The 16132-nt window shown below is 42.0% G+C and overlaps 1 protein-coding gene across 1 annotated transcript in view; it reads right to left on the bottom strand.

Annotated features, from left to right (window-relative positions):
• The window catches only part of Agbl4 (ATP/GTP binding protein like 4), a 1249712-nt gene that overhangs the window by 87577 nt on the left and 1146003 nt on the right, over window positions 1-16132 (bottom strand). The window contains exon 9 of the mRNA XM_032900331.1: window positions 1676-1787. Within this exon, the coding sequence (XP_032756222.1) occupies window positions 1676-1787 (112 nt within the window). The remainder of the gene's footprint in view (window positions 1-1675; window positions 1788-16132) is intronic.

Here is a 16132-nt window from a genome sequence, read left to right as displayed (position 1 = left end):
AAAGGCATGGATACAGGACATCCTGGAGAATACAAAGCATGAAAGGGGTTGGATGTACACGGCTGGCTTCCAACTGTGCCAAGCACAACCTGGAAAAAGAAGTTGTATACTAAAGTTGAGCCAATGCAAGCCCTGACACAGACAGTGGGCTAGCAAAGAACCCAGGAAAGAACTCCCAGCTACCGTCTAGAGAATGGTGACTGGGGCTAATAGAATGGCTCAATGGGCAAAGGCACTTGTCCCAAGTCTGAATTGGACTATCTAGCACCCAGAGTGTGGAAGGAAGAACTGACTCACGCATATTATCCTCTAACAACCACGTACATGCTGTGGCAAATGTCCATGTACACACACACACACACACACACACACACACACACACACACACACACACACACAGTAAAATGATTCTTTAAAAGAAAATGTTAGTTATAAAATTAAGACAACTGTTGTGCTTGCGAGGACCTACTTTTGCACTGATCTTTGTTCTAATGTGCACGGTTGTCTTTACGCTCATATCTATGTTATGCCCTCATTAGATGCATTTTTATTGGCACCTTCAGCAGAGTAAGCAGAACAGGGTACTCTGACGTGTCTCAGAAGTACTCCAACTTTGGAAACTTGCCTTAGCTATCACCATCTGTCACTTGATATGCACTTAAGGGAACATCAAAGTCACAACCATCCTGGTTGGGAAGAACTGGAGTGTGATTCTACAGGAATATCATCCGATTGAGTTTCCCCTATGCACCATTTTTAATAGCGTGGTTTTGCTTCCCGTTGAACACTTTCAGTAAGAGAAAGCTCCTAGGTCACATGCTCCATCCTGAGGTGGCTGTAACTTGCTACAAAGTTCTGTTTCCCTGTGGCCCTACCCCTGGCCATGCATGCTAACATTCCTGAGCACAAAGGCAAGCTATACCCTCTTGCTGATAGCTCTTGAGGAAGAATGAACCTCATCTGTCTCCTTCTCTGCACTACAAATCCGCACTGTCTTCTCAGATTTTCACTGGCAACAACTTGCTTACCCAAGAAAACAGTGTTGATCCTTTTGCATGTTTCTCCTTTTTTCTTCCAGAACAGTAGGCCCTCTTCTCCAGGACCAGAGCCCCAACTCCCACCACATGGGCCCCAAGTCTATGCCATATGTATGTACTCTTGCTTCTTTGCCCACACCATTGCCCAGTGTCATGCAAGTGTCCTCCAAACTAAGTCAACTTCTTAGGACTGAAAAATGAGAACAAGTCAAGGTAGACATGAAAGTCACCAGGCAGGACATATGATAGCCATGGTCCCTATGTATAAAGTAGGCCGTTTCCACACACTTCACATATATACCACTGGTATTCCACTGGATTCTCTATTCTCCTACTAATTGAAGCTGCATTTATTTGAATTATCATCCAGGAGCTTGGACAAGTAAGGATGTGCTCCCATATATTTCCCTTACTTCATGATACTGCCACAACCGAGCCAATATTTATGAGTGGTAGGGGAAAGAAAGGATTGGGAGAAGGCACTGGGTCTGTAAAATTCAGACACGTTCATGCCTAGTATCTTCCTGATTTTGTTTATGTAACCCTAATTTAGAGTTGCCTGAGGACTTCCCCGTGCAATTTTCCATTCCCAGATGTGGCCAGCAGCCAGCAGCTGCTGAGGGTATCAGGCTACTCACTGGGTCATTGTACATCTTGATGATGAGCTGCTTAACTCCATGCAGAGTGGGATGGGCCCATGGAGAGGGATCCAGCCAGTGACGATTCAGGTCAAACCCCATCAGGGAGCACCTAGACAAAGTCCAAACTAAGAGTCAGTACAGAGGGGATAGGCTGAGCTTCCCACATGCCCAACAGAGCTAAGAGAGAGGAAGACACTTACTGTCACTTAATGTCTCCCAGAGAGAGTTGTAAGCAGGATTTACTAATGTATTAGGATTTACTAATTTAGTGCTATCAACATTTGAGTTAATTTATATTATGATTCCAAACTTATAGACGAAGACACAGAAGAGGTTCAAACATATTCCCATGGCACAGCCCCAGTTTGATCCTTATAGACACAGGCACATTACCCAGTGCAGGCAAAAGAAATGATCAGGCCAGAAACACTGGCATCCCTGAGTGTTCCCATAATTCCTTTGTGTTTCATATCTACTGCCCATCTATTGTCTCCAAAATGTACCAACATTTTTTAATCACTCCTACTGAGACTACCTGAGCTTGGTGGTCTTCTTGTTTTCATTCTTGCCTTCTTCCACTCCAATGGAAGATATTCTTCTTACATAATAATACCTCTCCTCTAGTGAAATAGCTCCTTGTTACCTAGGGCATAAAAGCCCATATCTTTACAATAAGCTATGAGGTCCCACATCATCTACCACATTAGCCTTTTTGATGTGAGCTGCTTCAACCATCCTCTTGTTTGCTTTCCACCAGCGACTGTCCCTCTCATGTTCTTTCCACACAGCAGGCATTTCCTTCCTTAAGGACAGTGCCAGGCTGTTACTTTGCCCAGATGCTTGTCTGGGTACCTGAGTGACTCACTGTCTGGCTTATTTCAGTCTTTGCTTCAGCCACCTGGAACATGATGCCTACGTAAACTACCCTCCCTACGCCCTCCCTTAATCATGCCACCAGGGTGAGTATCATTACGACCCTGGCTCTACCTCTCCCTTCTCTTATTTCTCCACGTTTGTTTAAAGCCCTCCCTGGACTTGAGTAGGAGCACCTTCTCCGGGTACTCTCTCTCTGCCTCCACATAGCATAACATTCTCCAGTATAGAATAGGCTATAGAGCAATTTCTAAAAGCATTTGTGCTTGTTCACACTTCAAATGATTGCTGTGTCATTGTCCAGTCTACCATGTTGACCCTAGAACGAGTTTCTCTCTCAGAGCTGACTATTTTGTTTTCCTCTGAAGATTCACCTGTGGCTGCCCATTGCTTAGAAATTTTGATCTTTGTAGATCTTTATCCATGTTCACACAAAAGTTATCCAAATCGGTATCAGCTGTCTCTGCATTACAATGTCCATCCTTTTCCTTCCCTGGTATTCTGCCCCTTTAGTACAAGTTTAACAGCTGTGTTCCCTCTCCATTTCCCATAAGCAGTACAATTTTATCCTCACTCTGTTTATAAAACCTTCCTGCCTTTTAAGATGTTTGAGAAAGAGATGGGGAGACAAACAGTAATGTTTTCATCCCAACCTTTAAAGTAAGCACGGAGGGAGTATAACTAATACTTCTTATGCTCACACTTGGAGAGAAATGTGGAGAAAGGTCTCAGTAAGAAGAAGCCATGTGAGATGGTTTGTTGAAGGAGTGGAATTTTTCCCAGTGTTGAAGGCATAAGGAAACGCATAAGCCAAAAGGGGGATGTGAAACCACTCAGGGTTTGAGGGAATTGAGGATGGTTTGCTATGATTGATTCATAGCACGTGATAAGGGGGTACTGATAAGGAATCCATAGGAGGAAGTGTGAAATGGGAAGAACATTGAATGCCTGGCAAGCATTTACTTATATATTGTTTCCTGTTGCTGTATTTAGATGAACCAAGTTCTGATGTTACCAAGCAAGACAATCCTAAAGCTGTTAAACATCTCCATCACCCACTCCCGTCCTGAGAGCTAAGTACTTTACTAAGTACTAATGTTTTATGTAAATTAACCCTAACAGCAATCCTATGAGGGAGGTCTGGTATTGTCTATTGATTAGCTATAAAATCACTCTTAAGAATGACATGTAGTGCTTAATATGGAAAGTAGAAAACCAAAGTCTCTTTTCTGTCAGAAGATGTCAACAGGCATGATCTGGCTTGGGTACTTACAGCTGTTCTGATTACAGTGAGCATAATCAGGTTGTATTTTATGAGATTATTTTTTAAAAAATAGAATACAGCAGTGAACCCACTTGGACTCAGGCATTTTTAGTGGGGGAGACTCTCATTATTTTAATTTCCTTGATCACGGACATAATTTGGCTGTTTAGATTGTTTTGATTTAATTTTTGGAGCTCATAAGTGCCTAGAAATGTATTTATTTATTAGATTTTCCAAGTTATTGGAATACGGGCTTTACTGGTGAGGACCGGATAACCACTGAAGCTTTGTTTGTTCTTTTACACCTCACACTTATATAGCATCTTCTCTGTCTTTTGGCTATCTTTGTTAATCTTGTTTACCTTTTAAAGAGAATCAGCCCTTTGTTTTGATGATTCGTTGTAATATTCTCTTTATTTCCATCTCATTAACTTCTACCTTGGCGTTTATTTCTCTCCATCTATCGATCTGGTGTTTGACTCGTTCTTTCTCTAAGACTGTGAGGAGCATCATCAAAGCTAGTTGAGATTTTTCTGATTATTTTTTCAATGTGTGCACTAATAACTATAAACCTCCTCCTTAGAGGTTTTTATGTATTCCATGTATTGTTATGTATTGTGTTTTAACTTCCATTCAATTCTAGGAATCTTTAACTCCTAAAAATAGTGAGGTGAGCTGTTCCATGGCTTCGCTGCCACTTATTTCTAAATTAATCCCACTGCCATGGAATAGAATTCTTCCAGTGTTTGTGTCTCCATTACCATTTGCTTGTGTCCTAAAATGTGATCTGTTTTAGGGAAGGCCACTTGAGCTGCTGAGCAGAATGGGTATTCAGATATTTCTCCATTGATTTCTACCTCTGCCAAAGAGCAGGCTACTGCAATCACTCACTGTTATTGTATTCAGTCTGCAACTTTCTGACTATACTATTTGTTTTATGAAATGGAAATGACTCAATGTTTGGCATATGTTTAGAATTGTTGTATTGTCTTGATCAATTTTTATGTTAACCATTACAAAGGCATCTTCTTTATTTCTTCTAATTTTGAGGTCTACTTTGTTAGATATTGGCATATATCAATACTCCTGATCCCTTCCTACTTCTATTTACTTGAAATGTCTTTTGCCATTCTTTTCTCTTTTTATTCATCTTTGATGTTATTGTTTTCTCAAAAAGAGTATCTACTCAGAGTCTTGATCTCTCCACTCATTTATGCAATTCTTAATATCTTAATCTGAAGTATTACTATTCTTGAGAACACAGACAGACAAAAAGATTTGGCATCTTGATGAACAGCTGGTAGAGCTGAATTCAAACCCAAGACTTTGAAGCTTTAAATAAAATCCATGTTCACCTAGAGAGTAACCAGTTTACGATAAGCTCTCTGTGCCGAAGCAAACTGAGGGAGGAAAACAGGCTTAGTGAACAAGGATGAGTTGAGTTAAATGCAGTAATTTAACATAGTTGTATTGAGAGCCTTCTGGACAAAGAAGCTCCCTGGTAGTGTGGTTGATACAATGGTTGATGCCTGTGCTCCCAAGAATTTAGTAACTAACAGGAGAAAAAAAGATTTGCTTATTTATATCCATTTGTAACTTAGAGCAATGTTGTGAAGATTATGTGGGGAAAAACATATGACTCACATATGTTCTAGTATGGAATGGTACTTCAAATGTGTGCTGTTGTTTTTATTGTATTTTGTTATTATATAATATGTTATTATGAGTGGGATGGATTACTGTCTTTGCAGCCCATAGGAGGTTGGAGTGGGTACCTATGGTTAGAGGAGATGTTTGATATTTTTCTACAATATAAGAGGCAAGATGAGTTCAAAACCATACTCTGCTCCCTCTTTAATGTAGTAGGCATTAGTTTTGTTGAGGAAATGTCTACCATTTAGTCCTGTCATTAGGTAAGGGATGATGTTGGGTTAACTTGCTCACTCTTATTACACGTTAGGAAGAGGATGGCTGCCCTGTGTCTCCCACTATAGAAGCCAGAGAAATCTGTGCCCCCCTTTAAAATGTATTGTTGTTTTATGTATGTGGGTGTTTTGCCTGCGTGTCTGTCTGTACACCACTTGCACACCTGGTGCCCATGAAGGCCAAAAGAGAGTGTCAGATTCCCTAAATCTAGAGTTATAAATGTTTGCAAGCCACTGTGTGGGTGCTGAGAATTAAATTCGTATCTTATGAAAGAGCAGCCAGTGATCTTAAGGACTGAGACATCTTTCTAGCCTTTCTATTCCTTCTTGTTTGTGACCTGAAGCCAGGGAGGTAGCAGTAGTAGTAGCAGTAGTAGTAGTAGTAGCAGCAGCAGCAGCAGCAGCAGCAGCAGCAGCAGCAACAGCTGTAGCAAGAGGAGCCCAGATGTAGGCAATAGCCACTTGAGGTCAGGATTTGGAGCTAGGAGATACAAGGTATTGGAGAACGCCATATGCAGCAGGATAAGGGCATCTTCATCCTGTACGCTAATGCTTTAACATCCCCCACCCCAAATTAAAAGTGTTGGAAAGTTCATCTTCACGGTATTTGAAGGTTGGTCCTTTGGGAGGTAATTATGATTAGATGACATCGCAGTATCGGAGCATTTTATAAAGAAAAGCAACCCAAGCCAGCATTGCTGTTGTCTCCCCAGACTTTTCACCCCCCGAGCTGTGAGTCAAACAACTGTGGATTTTTAGTAAGTCAACTGTGCTATTATAGCAACAGGAAATAGACAAAGACATTATTCTTCAGAGCTGTTCTGTTAACTCTTTTTTAATTAATTAATTAATTAATTAATTAATTAATACCCCAAATGCTCTTCCCCTCCAGTTCCCACCTCACAAAATCCCTCCCCCAAAACTCCCTCTCCTTCTCCTATGAGAGGGTAGAGTTCTGCCCTGAGTATCTCCCCACCCTGGAGAATCAAGTCTCTGCTAGATTAGGTGTATCCTCTCCCACTGAGGTCAGACAAGGCAGCCCTGTTAGGAAATGGATGCCACAGTTAGGCTACAGCTTTAGAGAGTCCCTCTGCTCCAGTTGTTGGGGGACCTGCATGGAGACTGAGCTAAATATCTGCTACTTATGTGCCTGAGACCTCATTCCAACCTGTGTATAGTCTTTGGTTCGTGGCTTGGTCTCTGAGATCTCCTAGGGGTCCATGTTAGTTGGTCTTCTTCCTGGGGTTTCAAGCTGAACTCCTGCTTCTGCTTGGTGCCATAAGTCTTTCCCTGTATGTACCTTTTTCTTCTTAGGGAGTTAGAGACAGTCCTTACTACTTGAGCTGAATATATTCCTAACCATCTGGACCTTTGGGCTAATTAACTAGAAATTCTAGGAAGATCCTGTATTATCTATTCCCCAAATTCTAGTCACCAAGCAGATGCATGACCTGAATGCTGTGCACACCAAGCTCTCTCAGCCTTACTGAACATTCAAAAATTTGGAAAGGTACACGCCGTTAGTAAGAGTACTTAACCGTAACCCATTGATCTTCAGTGCTGTTTAGTTGTGTGCCTGTTCTCTGCTCTCATCAGTGTCACACCCAGGTCACCAGTTTGGTCTAGGAAATCCCTATGACCTAGAACCCTCAACCCCCCTATCTAGACCATTTTAGACAGTTCTATTTGAATATTCTCCCAGTGGCTTCTTACATCAGGCTCAGCCCTGGCCCAGGAACTACACAGAACAGAGAGGCTATATGGTGGAGACTGGGGGCTTTGGGACTTATAACTGGGTTTAAGTTTTGGCTCTCTGCCTTATCAGCTATGACCTTTACAAAATCTCTTTTTAAATACCCATTTGAGCTTCTGTCTTTTCATAGGTATAATGAGGATAATAACTCTGACCTTCTGAATTATGTACATGAACTAATGTATACAAATGCCCCAGAAAAACCCCCAGTACTGAGTAAACTAGAATAAATGACTGCCAATGGCAACAGTGGCCATAGTGATAATTGTAGCATTACTCAAATGATCTGAACTTGAATGTTATCTTAAGGAGACATGGGAAAAATCTACACTCCTTACAAATGTGAGGTAGCTGCTCTTTCTTTGCCCCTGTAGCAACATTACTTCTCTAGCAGGATGACATTACAAGACACAGTCAGTGTTGTTTCTATTGTATTGGAGCATCAATTGCCTACATTTTTGTGCCTGACCAGGAGCCTGTGTTGTGGTAAACACTGAAGAAATAATTATTAAATGGACATTTCCAATCTTGTATGGTATACCCCTTATGAATTCAGCCAATGTAGGCGGGCTCTATTTTCCAAGTAAGAATATTAAAGGCCACAGAAGACCAGCCATTTCACAGAAGCCACATACCAATATAGAGCTTGCACTAGAATTCTGGTCCTGAGCCATGTGGTCCTCTTTTTTACTAATGCTGATTCCAGAGAGTCTCTTTGTTTTTTTTTAAGAGTTAGATTCAAAACAGAATAAAGATGCTGAAGAGATAGCTCCAGAGGATCTGCCACCCTTTCTGACCTCCATGAACACCTACACATGTGGTATGAACGCACACAGATACATTCACATACGCATACACCTAAAAACCAACAAATCCTTAAAAAGAAAACCTGGAAAAGGAGCACTAGAGTTGGGAGATCTTAACACCTCCTCTTCTTGACTGACCTACTGACTTAAAGACAACCTCAGTCCTCAAGGACCCTAGAATTCCTTAGACGCCAGAGCATGTGATCTCTGTGGCCCCCAGTGACCCTCATATGGGAGCTAAACCTGCATGGGCACTTTTTGAGCTGACTTTCAAAGAATTTTTGAGTGGCAATCAGTGTCCTAAGAGTTGCATGTTCCCAGAGCAAAACATTGGCTAAAACTGCATAAGACCTGGCTGGGGACAGGGTACAAGACACACCTCTGTTGTCTCTGTCATCTTGGGAAAGTCACATCCTCTTCCTGAGTTCTGTGTTCATTGTAAACTAAGCAAGTTATACTCCACTCATGGAAGTATATTTTATAACAAGATTCTAAAGTGTGAATAACTGAGCTTTAGTCCCAGAGTCAGGGACCTTGAAGGAAGCAATTATTTCCAGTAAAGTTTATTCAAATTACAAAGATTTCTACTGTAAAAAAACAGGTTGGCATCATCTGTTTCTTTTCTTTATTTGTTTCAATGTAAACTTCTGCATTAGTCGGGGTTCTCTTGAGTCGCAGAACTTATGGATAGTCTCTATAATTAGGGAATTTGTTAGGATGACATACAGTCTGTAGTCCAACTTCCCAACAATGGTCAGCCGTGAATGGGAAGTCCAAGGATCTAGTAGTTCCTCAGTTCCACAAGGCTAGTTAGATTCCAGCAGACATGTTGGCAAGTAAAAGCAAGAGGCGAAGAAAAGTGAATCTTCCTTCTTCCAATGTCCCTATGTAGGTCTACAGCAGAAAGTGTGGACCAGATTAAAGGTGAGCACCACCACAACTGGATCTAGGACTTGTTTTGTCCCAGCATGACCTTGAACTAAGAGATCTCCTTGCCCTAATCTCCTGGGATTCATTGCCACTGTGCCTCAAGATCTCCATGCCAAGATCCAGGCCAGAAAGTTGTATCTCAAAGCCTTGAAATCTGGATCACAGGTGAGCCTGCTAATTCTGGATTGCAGTTCATTCCAGATATAGTCAAGTTGACAACCAGGAATAGCCATTACAGCTTTTAAGATTTTACATTTATTTGTTTATATGCGTGTGTGTGTGTGTGTGTGTGTGTGTGTGTGTGTGTGTGTGTGCTGCCAGTTTATAGTCATGGGGTGAAAATCCTGTATTTTTGGTGCTCTTACAGTCTGTCTATTTTTAACATTAATTTTCATCATGAGTTCAGAATTAAGACCTATGTTCTGACATAGGGGCTATTCATGGTACCAGTGGGATAAAACAGCTGACGTTAGAACAGTCCTAGAAATGAAAATATATAAAGGTCAGGTGACTACATACTGCATCATTTCTTGCTGTTAAGTATCTTTTTCCTTCTTCTTTCAAACTGCGAGCTGGCTGTATGAGGGCAGGGGTGATGTCCAAGTCCTTGGAGTGACATCATTCCCAATCCAACTTAATCTACTCTAAGTGTCATGGAGTTTGTATATATGTATTGAACGAATGAAAAGATTCATAAGTGCATGAACAAATGCTCTGCAGGTCTATAAACAGGCCTAGGCAAATTCTTACATGGAGTCATGAGTAATATAACGGTGTGTCAGTCAGTGGTGGACTCCACTGCTGCCTTTGTTTGCATAAGAACACTCTAAAATGCTTGCACCCTGGCAAAATTAACCAACAATGCATTTCTCAGACAAGATCCTCCCTGTGAAGTGATAAATTGACCATACTTTGAATCCATGTATCTGTTAAATAGTGAACACATCCACAGCAGTCAAGGGAGGTAGGTATTACTTATCCTTGTTTATAAGCAAGGAAAGAAAATCCAGAAAGGGTTTGACCTTGAGAAGGTCACTTACTGACTAAGATAAAGAGTTGGATTCAAACCAGATCTTGTTGATGCCATATGGCCCACAGTCCGGCTTTGGGGTCCCACTGTCTATCTGTGTGAGACTATGCTATCTGTGAAAGGAACAATATGCTGCCCATTCCTCTCTTCTTGTCCTTCTCACTTCCTTCTTTGTCCAACAGCAGAAGCACACTGGTTCCAAAGAATGTCACACAAGTAGCAAATAAATCTTGGGACGGCCCCCGCACCTCCTCGTCGCAATGATGACAGCCAGAACAAGCAATGATTTCAATTCCCCTCTTTGTGATTTCCTTAGCATTTCTTTTAAAAAATAGAGGAAAAGGCAGCATAGTGGCTCCAATCAGTCTTCTGAACACCATGAGGCTGCATACTCCTGGGAGCATTGACATTGACAAGCAAAGATGTATGGGATATGCATGCAATTGTCCCCCAAACACAGCAGTTTTTCAGCATTACCAATGAGTTGTATTGGATTAAGTATATTTGCACCAAAAGCAAAATAAATATTGCTTTATTTAATGCCACAAAAGGTTGGGATTCAATTGCCCTTGGCCTAAGGCAGCTTCTAGCTCTATTGATTAGCCAGTGTCAGAATGCCAGACAATCTGTCATCAACGGCCCCTGAAAAGTGCTTAGCAAGTGGGCTGTGCTCTGCTGTGCCACAGATAAATGCAGTGCCCTTTATGCCAAATAAGAAGAATCATAACACATCCGCTCATCATCACACCAAGTTATTACACCATTTCCGTCCCATCTCTTCACATATTAGCACTGTGATCAGGAGTTGTGCTGGATAAGTTCATGTCAGCTTGACACGTGATAAAGTCAGCTGAGAGGAGGGAGCCTCAATTAAGAAAGCAACTCCATAAAACTGAGCTGTAGGCGAGCCTGCCTAGATTTTCTTGATTAGTGATTGATGGGGAGGACCCATCCAGTTGTTATGATGCCATCCCTGGGTTGGTGGTCCTGGATTCTATAAGAAATCAGGCAGGGGAAACCATAGGGAGCAAGTCAGTAAGGAGCACCTCTCCGTGGACTCTGTATCAGCTCCTATCTCCAGGATCGTGCCGTTTGAATTCCTTCGATGATGAATAAACAGTGAGTGCTGGGGAAGTGTAAGCTAAATAAACCCTTTCCTCCTCAACTTGCTTTTTGTTCATGGAGTTTCATCACAGCAACAGAAACCCTAACGAAGACAGTAATGAAGACTTCAGAACCTTTTGGAGATGGATATGGCTTTCAAAATCAGAAAGATGTAGGTTTAAGTCCTAGATTTTCCACTAAGTAGCTTTGTGATTTTGTACAAATTCATGTTTGTTGGAACACCTTCAAAAAGCTAGAAGGAGACACAACGTACTTAATCCCACTGAGGCACTGCTCTGACAGCAGAGTCCCCACACCACTGAGGCTCAGATTAGCCTGTAAGTAGATGCAAAGATGGCTAAGGAGTCTATCCACAGTTCTACAAGGACAGATAGCAACAGCAGGATTTGAACTCAGTCCACAAGCTCCAATTTTAAGTTCTCAGCCTTTATTTGACTCTTTTGAAGTAGTCTTGGGAGTCAGAGGAGATCCTAATAGACTGTCTCCCAGGTGAAAGGATGATGGTGAGTTCAACAATCTGTTTTTAAATGCATCTTTGTTAATTCTCTGAGAATCTCATATTCTGCATTTTCATCACATTTGTCCTGCTTCTCTTAACTTCCCCAATTCCACACTTACCTCCCCATTTCATGTCTTCTTGTCTTACACCCTGCCATCTTGTTTGTAAATGGGGAAACTAAGTTCCAAATAAGAAATTAGTGTGGGGCTGGATAGATGGCTCAGTGGTTAAGAGCACTGGCTGTTCTTCCAGAGGTCCTGAGTTCAATTCCCAGCAACCACATGGTGGCTCACAACCATCTGTAATGGGATTCAATGCCTTCTTTTGGTGTATCTGAGGACAGCTACAATATACTCACATACATAAATAAATCTTAAAAAAGGAAATTAGTGTGAAGGTATCTGTATATGAATTGTTAAAAGGCATCCCTTCCAGCCTGACAAGGTACAAACTGAAGTCTCTTTTAGGTGAGCATCATACAAAAGTCATGACATTTTACTAAACCTTTGAACTGGGAGTAAAGTCTCAGTCTCCCTGACAACAATCTTTGTGCAGTGTACAAACATCATATCCATATGAGAACTCACCCTCCACTGCTTAGTAGCAAAACCAGAACTCTTGTTTCTTGCCTCTCGAGTTGAGGAAAGACCTTCATTCTTCAACATTGACTTTTTTTTTAATCAAAATAATCTGGAATAAGGGGGTGCTCAGATAATATCCAGAAAAAGGGATCTTCTCCAACTCAAGGCTTTCATGGGCTTTTCCTCCTCCCACGTATTTCTAGTAGACAAGGCAGAGCTTTGCTTTCGGGCACTGCAGAATGCAATATCCTCCAAGCATCAAAGCTTCACCGTCATCATCAGAGTGGTTGTGACTGCTTGCAAGAGACCCTCCAAATTGATCTATTGGTGTCTCCTCATAGAAAGAGGTCATCAGCCACTACCTCCTGAACCACCCTGCCAGTTATATGTAGTTCTGCTCCCATTACATATGATCTCATGGTCTCAGAAGGCATCAGAGTACAGACTGTAGAAGGTTCCCCAGATGCAGGATTCCACCTTCACAGCCACGAGGAAGTCATTATTCATGAAAGGGTGAGACTTCTTGGTGGTTCTTCTTTTTTTTTTTTTTTTTTTTTTTTTTTTTCGGCCAAGTTCCACCTTGATGGAATCATTACATTGATCAGTCTTCCATTCTTTATTCATGGAATGGGCTCTGTTTGCATCTCCCAAGGCAAAACTTACGCAAGAACATACTTCTTTTCGGGCGCAGAGCATGGCTTCCAGGGGTCTCTTCTCCCCATCTCCTGTCTCCTGCTTGGAAGCAGAGCATACCAGGAACCTAACACATCATTAGAGTTACTCACCACCTATAAGAACTCAAAATGATATCAATTCTTATCCATACACTCACAAACAAGGAACCTGAAATCAAGAGTAAAGATGGGATCTGGCAAGGTCATAGGCTATGTGATAGTAGGTTTGAAAGTTTATTTCAGAATCAAGGGGATAGTTTTCTCTCTGTAAAATCATTGAAAATGGTTTACTCTTCTTCTCCTTTTTTAATCCTGAGGGGTGACATTTTCTTAAGGAGTTCACTGGCCTTGGATTGGCTAGGAGTTGAATTGAAACTAGGAATTGGCTATTGTAATTGCACTGGTGAAATGGGACAGAAGAAATATGATGGGGAAGATGTCCTTCATGTCACTCCCATATATGAGCTGCCAAGTCCTCACCTACCTGGTCTAAGGATCTGGAATCCAAATATGGACATAGCAGCTGTATTGTCTAAGAAAATATTAGCTCATCTATTATCTTTGTGGTTAGACTTTCCTTGAACAGGAGAGTGAGGATTTTTCCCTACTCAGAGGGTTGCTGTAAGGATCAAATGGTATAGTCCCTGTAAGATGTTGAGGACAACATCTAGTTTGACGTATGTGTTACACACCTATTAGCAGTTTTCAAGGGTCTGATGTTTAAGGTCCTATACAGTCTGGTCCTTACTTCTTATCCTGTGCCACCATCTATACACCATGCAGGGTAGGCGTGGGTAAGGCTTATAAGCTAATTGCAGAAATAGGGACCCTTGAAATGATGACTAATAAAATTCCCATTGAGTCTCAAAACTTGATAAGCTCGAACAGCTCCTGAACCTCTACTGTCCGCTGGTGCCTTTTGTATGGTACATGAACTGCCCAATGTATAGAGGCCACAGCCTTATAAATGTGTACAGCCCCACTCTTCATACTCTAAGGGTCTTTATACACTTAAGGCCCCAGCAGCAGGTATCAGAGCTATGGCTCAAAGTAAGTGCCTGGATTTTATTCCTTGATTTCTAGTAATCTTTGGGGACCACATGCAGGAGACTTAACTCCTCTGCGTGTGTCAGCAACTCTGCAGTGAAATGGGAGATAGGGATATCCCTCCTTGGTTTAGGGCAGTTTTGGATATACCTTCACCCAAACACACACTCCTCTCAATTTCAGCAGTGACTTTCATTCTCTACATCAAAGGGAAGGTTCATCCTTTACACCAACTGCTACTCCTTCCTGTGGGGAGGGATGAACTTGTCTGATTGGCCAACTCAACGAACTGAGCCTGTTAAGCCTGCCTCCTCAGGAGTGTTTGGCATTTTGTTTTCAGTTTGTCATTATGTCTTGAGTTTGCTTTGGTTTCTGTGGTTCTGGAGACTGAACCTGGGCATGGTAGGTAAGTGGTCTACCACCAAGCTTTACCCTCAGTCCTCAGCATGCTGTTTTTTGGGAAGTCTTTGGGTATGAACATGGAGCCCTGCAGGAAAGTTCCACATTGGTCTGCTCTTCGTCACATGGTGTACTTTCTGGAAGGTGCTCACTTTCTTCTCTCCTTGTGGCTCATGGGATGTTGAATTCTGGGATAAACCAAATAGAAGCCATTATGGTCCACAGATGCAGACCATGTCTTTCAAATTCTGCCTTTCTGGTTCCTCCATTCCTTATAAATTAAGCAGTAAGATGGGAATGAAGCCAGAAGCCTGTACCTATCATCTCTTTAACTTCGGTGGCATAAGACACACCAGACACTGACAATGGCATCTGACAGCTCTGTTGATTTAACCACACGACTATCAACACTGTTCACTGTTATTCCTTCAGAGTACATTACTGCTCCCTTTCTCTGGCCAACGTTTACTCATCATTCAAGACTCTTCCCACACATGTCCTTCAGGACATCCTCCTAACTGCTCCCATTCTACATTCTCACAAGAATTAAAATATGGGAATGTGCCTTCTCAGCCCAGAATGGGCCAAGCCTATCTCACACTCCTAGTGCTTGATAGCAAGTATGTGAAAAGGAAAGAAGGAAAGGAGAGAGGGAGGAAGAGAGGGAGGGAGAGAGGGAGAGAGGGAGGGAGGAAAGTAGATGCAATGGAGGTAGGGAGGCAGAGGAAAAACAGAAGCAAAGAACAAATGCATTGGGAAGGCTTCTTCAGCAAATGCAGAATATCAGCAAGAGGCAGATCTCAGCAAGAATGGGCAGCTGAATGCTCTTGGAAAGAAGAGACGATGTAGGAGGGAAGAACATGGAAGGATGCTTGGTGATACTAGTTCAACATAAACATCTGATGTACTTTCTGATGGTCAGTGTGCACCACAGAAAGATTTTACACCGAGATCTTGTGCTGACTGAGCAGTGGTTAGAGACTAAGACCAGGAATGACAACATTCTTGATTTCAGCCCATTGTTTGGTTCCTCTAGATTCACCACTACTAATGCTTGGTTGCTGCCACTCCAGAGACTGGCCTTTGCTGTAGAATCAATTATTAAAACCAACTTGCTATCAATTCCAACTTCAAAATGTGATCTGGCTGCTTGCAGGACAGAGAGGGGAGCTGCCTCCACAGACATATAGCCATCTGGCCTTTTCTGAGGAACTTGGCTGGGAAGCTCATTTGAATAATTGGTTTTGGCGGTGTACACTTGTGGGTTAGACACTCAATTATACTAAGGGCCCAAGTGTCCTTTCAGTCTCCATAAAATCATCACTCAGGTTACATAAAGTGGGAGAGTCTCTGGGAGGTAAGGATCTGTCTGGCCTTGGCCTTTGCTCTGGTTGCATCTCAAGTATGTGACTCTTATGACCTTCAATGGGCTATTTACTTTCTCTATGGCCTATGTCTTATAACTCCTACCCTGTCTCTACCACAGGCCTTTCAAAGGGCTCTTTGAAAAGATGGGGGAGTTGTGATTCAAACAAATAAATGAAAGGG

This window comes from Rattus rattus, chromosome 1 (genome assembly GCF_011064425.1).
Source record: "Rattus rattus isolate New Zealand chromosome 1, Rrattus_CSIRO_v1, whole genome shotgun sequence".
NCBI classification, from domain to species: Eukaryota; Metazoa; Chordata; class Mammalia; order Rodentia; family Muridae; genus Rattus; species Rattus rattus.
The sequence above is the reverse complement of the archived record's forward strand: the minus strand, read 5'-3'. Positions and strand labels throughout refer to the sequence as shown.